General features: G+C 39.4%; 1 protein-coding gene and 1 non-coding gene across 2 annotated transcripts; both read right to left on the minus strand.

The window, feature by feature from the left end:
• Positions 1-2,718: 2,718 nt before the first annotated feature.
• Positions 2,719-4,377, minus strand: LOC127102203 (uncharacterized). Its single transcript, XM_051039605.1, has 2 exons — positions 3,525-4,377; positions 2,719-3,398 (listed from the first exon to the last, which is right to left on the minus strand). Exons 1-2 carry the CDS (start codon positions 4,375-4,377, stop codon positions 2,719-2,721), a joined length of 1,533 nt encoding a protein of 510 aa, XP_050895562.1.
• Positions 4,378-6,531: 2,154 nt separating this feature from the next.
• LOC127108640 (small nucleolar RNA R71) lies at positions 6,532-6,637 on the minus strand. Its single transcript, XR_007796166.1, has one exon. It is a non-coding gene; the product is annotated as a small nucleolar RNA R71 (small nucleolar RNA).
• Positions 6,638-12,537: the final 5,900 nt, after the last annotated feature.

Below are 12,537 nucleotides of genomic sequence, written 5' to 3' on the forward strand. Positions count from 1 at the left end.
ACTGCTAAGCAATGTGCTGGCTCGTCTAGATGTTGAATTGTAATAGCAGGTGATTCATTAGCCCACTTGACTTTGAACATAGATGACAAAGTAGCTAAGGCATCGGCTAGCTGATTCTCCTCCCTAGGAATATGATGGAAATTAATCTCATCAAAGTAGGGGATTAGCTTCATGACATACGCTCGGTATGGGATCAAATTGGGATGGCGGGTCTCCCAATCTCCTTTGATTTGATAGATGACAAGTGTTGAGTCTCCATACACCTCAAGAATCTTGACTCTTAGGTCAATAGCTGCTTCAATTCCCAAGATACATGCTTCATACTCCGCCATGTTATTGGTGCATTTGAAACACAACCTTGCTGTGAAGGGAAGATGAAAACCCATTGGAGAAGTTATAACAACCCCAATTCCGTTACCCAATGCATTTAAGGCACCATCGAACACGAGTGTCCAACGCGATCCTGGTTCGGATCCTTCTTCCGGGCCTGGAATCTCATAGTCTCTTATGTACATGACGTCTTCATCTAGGAAGTCGAGTCTCATCGATTGATAGTCCTCCACTGGCTGGTGTGTAAGGTACTCTGATAACACACTACCCTTAATGGCCTTCTGAGTTACATACTGAATGTCATATTCTGATAACAACATCTGCCAACGAGCGATTCTGCCAGTTAATCCAGGTTTCTCGAATATGTACTTGATGGGATCCATCTTGAATATTAACATTGTTGTATGGCAGATCATGTACTGTCTTAGGCGACGAGCAACCCATGCTAGTGCACAACAAGTCTTTTCTAGCATGGAGTACCTGATTTCATATTCTGTAAACTTCTTGCTCAGGTAGTAGATAACATGCTTTTTTCTACCCGTCTCATCATGTTGCCCCAGTACACATCCCATGGATTCATCGAGTACTGTCAAATACATAATGAGAGGCCTTCCTGGAACTGGTGGCACTAAGATTCGTGGTTCTTGCAGATACTGTTTGATTTTATCGAATTCACTTTGGCAATCATCGTTCCACCTCACAGCTTGATCTTTTCTTAACAGCTTGAGTATTGGCTCGCAAGTGGCTGTCAGATGCGAGATGAATCTGGAAATATAGTTCAATCTGCCCAAGAAATCACGAACTTGCTTCTCTGTCCGAGGTGCTGGCATCTCTTGAATAGCTTTGACTTTGTCAGAATCAACTTCTATGCCTCTCTGGCTCACAATGAACCCTAGAAGCTTTCCAGATCTGACGCAAAAAGTGAATTTAGCAGGGTTTAGGTGCAGTCTGTATTTCCTCAATCTTGCAAACAACTTCTTCAGATGAATAACATGCTCATCTTCTGTCTGAGACTTGGAAATCATGTCATCCACGTAGACTTCAATCTCCTTATGTATCATATCATGGAAAAGATTCACCATGGCCCTTTGATAGGTTGCCCCAACATTTTTCAGGCCGAAAGGCATTACCTTATAACAGAAAGTGCCCCATGGTGTAATGAAAGTTGTTTTCTCCATATCTTCGGGAGACATTTTAATATGATTATATCCTGAGAATCCGTCCATGAAGGAGAATACAGAGAACTGAGTTGTGTTATCTACCAATACATCAATGTGAGGTAAAGGAAAATCATCTTTGGGACTAGCTCTATTCAGATCTATGTAGTCTACACGCATTCGAACTTTGCCATCTTTCTTCGGAATTGGCACAATATTAGCAATCCACTGTGGGTAAGTTGCAACAGCTAGAAAACCTGCATCAAACTGCTTCTTAACCTCTTCTATGATCTTGACAGCCATGTCTGGTCGAGTTCTTCTCAACTTCTGCTTGATGGGCGGGCATTCCGGCTTCAACGGTAGCTTGGGCACAACTATGTCGGTGTCGAGTCCTGGAATATCCTGATATGACCAAGCAAACACATCCACATATTCATGTAGTAGCTTGACTAGTTCCTCCTTCACACTTTTTTCCAAAGTAGTTCCGACCTTGAGTTCCTTTCGCTCCTCCTCAGTCCCCAGATTGATCACATCCACTGGTTCCTGATGAGGTTGAATCATCTTTTCCTCTTGTTTCAAAAGTCTGGTCAACTATTCTGGGAGTTCATAGTCTTCCTTATTATCCTCTTCAGCTTGGTTAATCGGGAGGTCGAAGTCATAGGGAGTTATAGCATTGTCATGTTCAATGGATCCAGTCATTATTGATCTGCATGGAAATGGTTTTTCTTTTTAGAAGAAGATTTTGAAAAATGAAAGTGATGTGAAATGAAAATTGCCATTTTTTTTAATTTTGTTATTTATTTGTTTGTAAAAAAAATTAAAAAGATGAAAGACAGGGATCTCAAAAAAATGTGCTTTGTATTGATGATAAGGCTTAAATATTAACACAAAATGGACCCTACAAAGCTATCCATATGCCTTGGGCATGGCATTGGATGTTTTAGAAAACAGTAAAATACTTTGAACAAGAAACTATATCCGGAACATCTGTTGCCTTCCAGTTAGTGAGAGCGGCATCCGGAGGTCCATAAAACACCATCTTAGACAAATCTGGATCTTCATCTTCAAGAGCATTCACTTGATCATCACTTCGGAAACCAACTTTGGAGAATATTTCCTGGATGCTAGGAACCTTCCCCTGATGTATCTTCTGATCTTTGAAAAGTTTAATAGACGGCTGATATCCTAATCCACACTTGTCTTTCTTCTCTAGTAATTCAATCATTGTGCCCTAACTTCCAGGGCAACCAGCTTCAATTGCAGCTTTCACACTCTTCCATGAGGACATGACCCCCTTGGGTTCTCCAACAGGCTTCAGCTTAGTCTGGACCATGTTGACCACTTCAAGGGCTTGGAGAGGAGTTTCAACAATGTCTTCACCTACTTCAATGTATCTGAAAGAAGTCAAATGGCTGACGAAAATATCTTCCTCTCTGGATACTGATACCAGCTTACCAGAATTAACAAACTTCAGCTTCTGGTGGAGTGTCGAGGTGACAACTCCAGCAACATGGATCCAAGGTCTACCTAATAGACAGCTATAGGCAGGCCTAATATCCATTATCTGGAAGGTGATACGGAAAGTTTGAGGGCCAATCAGGATTGGGAGGTCAATCTCCCCAATAACTGTTCGCTTAGATCCATCAAAAGCTTTCACTATCAAAGCACTGAGTCTCATCTGCACCCCTTCAATATTCAGTTGTGCTAGGGTAGTCTTAGGTAACACGTTCAAGGATGAACCTGTATCTACCAGTACTCGAGCCAAAGTAACATCTGTACACTGAATGGAGATATGAAGTGCCATATTATGTTCTCGCCCATTAGGGGGTAAATCATCAACAGTGAACATCAAACAACTACTAGCATTGAGATTAGCAACCACATTATCAAACTGAATAACACTGATGTCTTCTGCCACATAAGCTTCATTCAAGAACTTTAATAGAGCAGTCCTATGAGCCTCAGAACTCATAAGTAGAGAAAGAATGGAGATTTTTGAAGGAGTCTGGTTGAGCTGATCTACGACCTTGTAATCACTCTTCTTGATGATCTTCAAGAATTCTCTATCCTCTTCAGTAGTCACTGCTTTCTTAGATGAGCCTTCTCCTGTTTCTGGGGGATTCACCTCTTTCCCCTTCGTTGGTTCAACTGTGGGTGCACTTTCTTTGCTTGGGATCACTTCAGGAGCGAAAACCCTTCCACTTCGAGTCACACCACTAGCTCCAACAATGTTAGTCACATCTGGTTCTTTCAAGATTACTGGTTTGTTACCCACATAAACTACAGGCTCATAGTTCCAAGGCACTTCTTTGGTACTGTCAAATGAGAATGGAGCGGGAACATAGATAACCATGGGCTCAATCTTCTTCACTGGCTCTAGGTCAACATTTCTCTGATAAGGGACCACAAAAGGCTTAGGAAGCCTCTCTTGATCAAACACAGGCACAATCATAGCAACATCCTCATCAATCTTTGCTCTAGTGAACTGAATAACCCGCTGATCCATCAAACATTGAAGACAAACTTTGAACTCACCACACTGATCAGGGTTGGATGAACCCACCACACAATTATCATGTACTCCATTCATCAATTCTGCTTCTATCAATCTAGCATGGACCACTGTTAAAAGAGTCTTCAACTTGAACACATCCTTTATCAATCCATCATCAGTTGAACTTTCTATAGCATTGACACCCGAACCATCATGTTTAGGCAAAGGATTGTTCCCCACATTTGGAACATCATCAAAAGACAATATTCTCTGATCTATCAACTCTTGGACCCGGAGCTTGAACACCTTGCAATTCTCTATTGTATGACCCTCTGAATTAGCATGAAAGGCACATCTAGCATTCTCATCACACCAAGGCTTATGCGACTTCGGCATTGGAGGTAATGCCTGATCACACTGAATCACACCGTATTTTTGACTCGGATTTCACATGTTTATTAGGACTTTATTATCATTTTGTTTGTATTATGCTCTCTTTTATGTTGTTTTCAGATATTTATCTCATTCGGGACCTTTTAGAAGAAACGAAGCAAAAAGACCTAAAATTAGGGTTTTCCGAAAAATATTGTACACATGGTGTTGCACATGGCGGCCGCTATAGGAGAAGCCATGACTTATCAACCCTCAACCAGGAGGTAACCGCCATGTTCCCATGATCTTTCCCATTTCCACACATGGCGGGCGCCACCTTTGCAAATCATGTTCCCACTAAGGAGAAGTTGGAGGGCACCATGGTCTTTGTAAGCTGCTGAAATCCTCTATAAATAGTTTGTTCCATTTCATTTTCAAATCATCCAACTTAGTTTACAACACTAAGACTATATTCTTCATCTGTAAAAGCGGTAATCCGTCACATCGGGGGATTATCGCACCTTAGTGAGATTGAGTTGGGTCACTTCGAGTTGCTGTCGTCTTTATCTTCAGAGTCGGAGGTTTATTTTTCTTGTACTAGATTTAAAGCCTCCGTTTGGAGCAGGTTCTTATTTTATCGCTTTTATTTATTTACTGGTCTCGCTTTATTTTATTTATTTACTTGTCTCGCTTTACTTTATTTATTTTCTGTCTACGCTTTACTTTATTTACTTTTTGTCTACGTTTCTTACTTTATTTACTTTCTGTCTACGCTTTACTTTATTTACTTTCTGTCCACGCTTTATTTTTACACGCTCTACTCATCCCTTACGCCTAACATTCTAAAAACAACTTTTCATCATGATTAATATCGTTGTGTTTGTTGGTATTACCATATCTGGCTAAATCTTTTAAAGGTTAGAATGTAAGGATCACGGTTAAAGAGATGTTTCACATATTGAATCTGTAGAAATACTTTAAAGGCTGTTTTTATTTTTAACTTGAGTTTTCTGAAACAAACTTGGTTAGTTTTAACTATTCAAGGAGTGCGAAAGCACCCTGGCTTAATTAACTAGGAATTTTTATCACTTTAAGGAAAAACTATTTTTGAAACTGTTTTCAGACGCGTTGATAGATTTAAAATCAGGAAACTCCTTGGGTAAAACTTTCCAAATTAAAATCACTTTTTAACTAAGTTTACGAGTCTTATTTCTTAAAAATAAGTTTCCTACTTTAGCGTTCTGCGCACCTTTTATAAATGACAATAAAAGGCCTTAATTTAAGGGTAAACTCGGTTCTGAATACGCGAAAGCGACAGTTCCTGTTAAATGGATTCTTTTCAAGAGTAGAAAATATTGCCTCATAAGTAGTTCTATTTAGACAATCGAAACATCACTTAACTGACGTGATATACATTCGAACTTGTCTTTATCTTCACTGCATTTATTATTTACCGTTATTTTGCAACATCAATATCTCTTTATATACCGCCTTAAATAAACATCGTAACGATAGTAATCGATAGATTGACGATTTGGTCTCTGTGGGATTGATATTCTTTTATATTACTTTGACGTGATTCATGCACTTGCGAATACACCAATCAAGTTTTTGGCGCCGTTGCGGGGGACCAACTTTGTCAAATTTCGTTCCCTGTTATTACACCATCTAGACTAAGGCATTATTAGCCGGTAAATGAGAAGAACCCGTAGTACCAAAAATTTAGTAGATCCTTTAGCGGAACCCGAACGTTACACTCGTACACGCCTCTTACTCATCCGAATTAAGAAAGCTATGGCCGAGAATCGCGACCGGAGACCTCTTAAGGAATTTTCCCAACCCTCTGACGAGGAACCTAGTTCGAGTATAGTAAACTCCCTTATTCCTGCCAACAATTTCGAACTAAAACCGTCTTTGTTGCAATTAGTGCAACATAACCAATTTGCGGGTCTCGCTACTGAGAACCCAAATCAACATTTAAAATTCTTTATCCAACTGGCCGACACTTTTAAATCCAACGGTGCTTCACCTGATGCAATCCGTTTGAGATTATTTCCTTTCTCCCTCAGGGATAGAGCACGTTCATGGTTAGATTCACTTCCAGCTAATTCAATAACTACCTGGGAAGACCTTAGGAGAGTGTTCCTTGCTAGATATTTTCCCCCTAGTAAGACTGTTGTTCTTCAAAACCAAATAACTAGATTTACTCAAAACCAAGGAGAATCGCTTTTTGAAGCTTGGGAGAGATATAAGAGCTATTAAGAGTCTGCCCACACCATGGCCTAAAACAATGGATGATCGTTCATACCTTCTACAATGGACTCCATTACAACACAAAGATGAGCATCGACGCTGTCGCTGGTGGCGCGTTGATGAACAAACCTTACCCTGAAGCTTGTGACTTAATTGAGGATATGGCCCAAAACCATTACCAATGGGGAACTGAACGATCATCAATAGAGAAAAAGGAGACCCAAGGTGGAATACATGAGATAAGCTCTATGGACATGATGCAGGCGAAAATGGACGCTTTAGCCCTTAGGATTGGACATATGTCTACAAACACTAACACCGCAGCGGTAGTCCACACAGAGTGCGAACTTTGTGGATCTAAAGGACACGAATAGGCGAAGTGTAACCTTTTGAATGACCTGAACACCGACCAAGTGGATTACGCCCAAGGTAACCCATTTTCAAACACTTACAACCCTGGATGGAAGAATCATCTGAATTTCTCCTATAAAAACCAGAACCCTATCCAAAACCATGCACCTCAGAGACCACAAGGTTATCAAGCCCAAAAACCAAATCAACCTATGCAAGTTGTGCCTCAGAAGTCTAACCTTGAGAAGATCATGGAGAGCTTTATATCAGGCCAGACTCAGCAAAATAAAGAATTCCTAAACTCGAATATTCACATAAACAAACTCATAACGCAATTAGGAACCAAGGTTGATCAGATAATCACTCACAACAAGATGCTTGAAACCCAGATCTCACAGGTAGCACAAAACCAAGCCCCACAAACTACACCTGGAGGACAACTCCCTGGACAACCTCAACCAAACCCTCGAGGGCAAGCTAACGCTATCTCGTTACGAAGTGGGACCGCTTACGATGGCCTCATAACGCTGCAATGAGCGAGTCCAAAACTTCTAAAGAAAATTTACCTACCAACCAAGAAGAGGAACCCGAGAAACAAACCGACCAAGAAGGAGAAGCCAAGGATAAAACTTACAAACCACCACCCCCGTACAAACCACCAATCCCATATCCACAAAGACTTAAACAAACCAAAATCAATAACCAATACCAAAAATTTATAAAAGTAATAGAGAAGCTTCATGTAGAGATTCTTTTCATCGAAGCTATCACCCAAATTCCGTCTTACGCCAAATTTCTCAAAGACATCTTAACCAACAAGCGTAGGCTTGACGATCCAAAACCCTTGGAATGCAACTTTATTTCTGAGGATAGACTTGCTAAGAAGGAGAAAGACCCTGGAAGTTTTTCTATACCTTGCATTTTAGGGAGTCATGTGATCGACAAAGCTTTCCTAGACTTAGGCGCTAATGTGAGTTTAATGCCCTTAGCTGTATGTAAAAGGTTAAACTTAGGAGAATTACAACCAACTAAGATGTCCCTCCAATTAGCCGATAGGTCTGTTAAGTATCATGTAGGCATTTTAGAAGACATCCCAGTTAGGATCGGTTAACTTTACATCCCAACAAACTTTGTGGTCATGGATATCAAGGAAGATGACGATATCCCTATCCTTTTAGGTAGACCATTCTTATCAACAACTGGAGCTATAATAAATGTTAAAATAGGAAAAATAACTTTCGAAGTAGGGGATGAAAAGATTGAGTTCATTCTTTCAAGATTCCTGATGGCACCAATTCTAGGAGACGCATGTTATACGATCGATATCATAGATGAGTGCATAATAGAATTTGATCAAGGAGAACCCATGATCGAACCATTTTCAAACCCGAATGAAAAGGATGGCGAGCTAGAGGAAACGGAACCTCACACTAACGAATGTTTGGATCTTACGCCAAACCTTTCACCAAATTGTCAAAAACCAGCTCAAGAACTTAAGGAACTACCCAAAAACCTAAGATATGAGTTTTTGGATAAAGAAATGAACCGCCCAGTAATAGTTAGTGCCACCTTAAACCAAGACGAGACGAATTGACTCTTGAATGTTTTAAGAAGATACCCCTCTGCCTTAGGGTACAACATCTCTGATTTAAAAGGTATAAGCCCATCCGTGTGTATGCACAGGATCTCGCTAGAGGAGGATTCAAAACCTTCCAAAGAACATCAGAGACGAATCAACCCTGCAATGAGCGAGGTGGTGAAGAAGGAAGTCCTTAAATTGCTAGAGGCTGGTATAATCTATCAGATCTTTGATAGTAAATGGGTAAGTCATGTACATGTGGTACCCAAAAAGGGAGGCATCATAGTCGTGCAGAACGAGAAGGGCGAGTATGTAGCTAAACGCATAGAAGGAGGATGGCGTATGTGCATAGATTATAGGAAGCTCAATAAGGCAACTAGGAAAGACCATTTCCCCCTTCCATTCATAGATCAAATGCTTGAGCGTTTTGCCAGACACTCTTACTTTTGTCATCTTGATGGATATTCTGGATTTTTCCAAATACCCATACACCCCGAGGATCAAGAGAAAATAACCTTTACCTATCCTTACGGAACGTTTGCTTACAGACAAATGCCGTTTGGACTCTGTAATGCGCCAACTACTGGCCAACGTTGTATGATGTCGATCTTCGCAGATTATCTTGACGGAATTATGGAAGTATTCATGGACGATTTCTCGGTGTGTGGGTTCGACTTTGAGAATTGCCTCATTAACCTTGAGAAAATCCTAGAGAGATGCGTAGAAGTTAACCTTGTATTAAACTGGGAGAAGTTCTACTTTATGGTTAAAGAAGGTATAGTGTTAGGGCATATAATATCTGAAAGAGGCATTGAGGTCGACAAAGCAAAGATAGAAGTTATAGAAAACCTTAACCCTACTAAGACAGTTAGAGAAGTCCGTAGTTTTCTTAGACACACCGGTTTCTACTGACGCTTCATCAAAGATTTCTCTAAAATAACAAAACCCCTGACCGGCCTTCTGATGAAAGACATTGAATTCATTTTCGATGAAAAATGTATTGAAGCCTTTAATCAGTTAAAACAAGCACTAATTTCAACACCCATTCTACAAACTCCGGATTGGACTAAACCCTTCAAAATAATGTGTGATGCTAGCGATTTTGCTATAGGAGCTGTTTTAGGGCAAAGAAAAGATAAGAAACTACATGTAATATATTATGCTAGTAGAACCCTAAATGCCGCTCAATTAAATTATACAACAACAGAGAAGGAACTCCTAGTTGTAGTTTTCGCAATCGATAAATTTAGGTCTTATCTTGTAGGATCTAAGATTATAGTATATACAGACCATGCAACTATCAGTTACCTTCTAAGCAAAAAGGATGTGAAACCTAGATTGCTCAGATGAATCCTTTTGCTACAAGAATTCGACTTAGATATTAGAGACAAAAAAGGAACAGAAAACGTAGTTGTTGACCATCTTTCCAGATTAGAGCATTTGAAGCCAGACCATTTACCTATAAATGATGATTTCACTTATGACAGACTGATATCTAAGATAGACACCGTTCCCCTTGAACATGATAGAGACAACTTTGGGACGATTTCAAAAATTAGCAGAGTACCATGGTACGCTGATTTTGTGAACTATCTAGCCGCTGATATCATACCACCTGACCTCAACTATCAACAGAAGAAAAAAATCTTTAAAGATATAAGACACTTCTATTGGGACGAACCACTCCTTTTCAAAAGAGGAACAAATAACCTCTTCCGACATTGAGTCCTGGAAGAAGAAGTCAGAAATATCATAGAGCATTGTCACTCTTCGCCCTATGGTGGACATTCAAGCACATCCAAGACATACACTAAGATCCTTCAAGCTGGTCTTTATTGGCCAACACTTTGGCGTGATGTCCATACTTATATTGTCCAATGTGACCGGTGCCAACGCGCTGGAAACATCTCAAGACGTGACGAAATACCTTTGAAGAACATCCAAGAAGTAGAACTATTTTACGTTTAGGGTATTGATTTCATGGGACCTCACTACGCCAAATAAGGGAAAAGATGGTGCTTTTTTTGGCCTATAACAGCGCTTTAAAGCGCCCTCTAATCTGACGCTGGCATAGGTAAAGACGGCGCTTTTTTCCTGGTGAAAGCGCTCTCTAAAGTGGCTCTTTAAGCCCTTTAAGGGCCACTTTAGAGGGCGCTTTTTAAAGAAAGCGCCCTCTAAAGTGGAAACTTTTAAGGGTTTAGAGGGCGCTTTTACTGGAAAGCGCCCTCTAAAGTGGAAACGTTTAAGGGTTTAGAGGGCGCTTTTACTGGAAAGCGCCCTCTAAAGTGGAAATTTAAAGGGTTTAGAGGGCGCTTATTTTGGAAAGCGCCCTCTAAAGTGGGTGGTTATTTAATTTTTTTTTTTAAAAGCGCTATATTTATTTATTTATTTTAGACAACCTGTATATTGAAGCAGTACACCTAAAACTGTATAATTTGAAGCCCTTTTTCACACATTGCATTCAACAAGCCTTATATACAACAATCCATACATATACAACAATCCACTGATATATAATCGTTTAACTTCTAAAGATTCTAAATATACAACCAATTCATAACTTAAAAAGAAATAAAACTAAGTAGCAAAAGCATCTCTGAGATGTATGTTTTTTTTGCTAGCCGCAGTCTTCTTAGCAACAACCTCTTTTTGTTCAATATCAATAGCATGAACCTAAAATATCATAAAATTAGTTAGGTGAAGTATAAGATCAAGAATTAACATTTTCTATGCATAAATATCATATAATTGTGTTTATACCTTTTTTTTTATGCAACTGACTCGATTTGCTGTAATAAAAGCCATTTTACCTGTAATAAAGAAAACAATTAAAATCATTTGACCTGTACCTTTTTCACTAAGTTCTCTTTCTTTTCTTGGTTGGAATATGTTCTACATGTCTCTTAACAACACGGACAGTTGGATTGATCCAAATACCCTCATTATGATCATTTCTAATATATGAATCATTTGATATAATATTCTCATCTTGATCATTTCTGGTAAACGATTCAATCTCAACATCAATATCACCTTGATCTCCAGTGTTTTCATCAACTACTTTGTTGGAAAAAAGAATTATAGACCATTTCGTACTTTTCGGATCATTGACATAGAACACTTGTCTAGCTTGAGAGGCTAGAATAAAAGACTCATCTTTGTATCCCACCCTATTCAGATCCACTTGCAAAAATCCTGACTTATCCATTCGAATGTCGTTATTATTTTCAACCCACTTGCAACCAAATATAGGAATCTGAAACTTCTCATAATCAAACACCCAAATGCGCTCGATAACACCAAAATACGACAGATTTGCAAATTTGGGGTTTAAGTCCTTCACACTTGATATGTGCATTGCTTCAGCTACCACGGTGACACCACTATTCTGCATAGTACTTTTATCATCTTGTTCTTTGGTATAAAATGTGTATCCATTAATCGCGTATGCGCTATAAGAAAAAACATGGAAACTTGGACCATATGCTAAGCATCTCAACCTTTCTGTTATTGAAGCGGGATCTGAATAATACTTTGAATAAATATGATCCTTAAACCAAGGTATAAAACATCGATTGTGCTCTCGTACTATCCAATTTTCATTTCTATTGGGATTTAAACCTCGGAGAACATCCTTGTGAATTTCAACATACGGCTCAACCTCATTCTCATTGTGCAGAACATACAAATGCACTTGATCCCGTTCGACCCTTGATACTGCCACGATTTTATTTCCAATTAGATTTTTTCCTTCTTTCTTTTCGACAAGCTGAGACTTGGGGAGTCCGATTGACTGAACATTAGACAAATATTCAGTACAAAACTCAATCGCTTCTTCAACAATGTATCTTTCAACCATACAACCTTCTGGTCGACTTTGGTTCTTCACGTACCCTTTTAATATTTTCATATAACGTTCAACAGGGTACATCCATCTCATATAAGCTGGTCCACACAATTGTGTCTCTTTCACAAGATGAACAACTAGATGTACCATTATG

Source organism: Lathyrus oleraceus, chromosome 7, assembly GCF_024323335.1.
Source record: "Lathyrus oleraceus cultivar Zhongwan6 chromosome 7, CAAS_Psat_ZW6_1.0, whole genome shotgun sequence".
NCBI classification, from domain to species: Eukaryota; Viridiplantae; Streptophyta; class Magnoliopsida; order Fabales; family Fabaceae; genus Lathyrus; species Lathyrus oleraceus.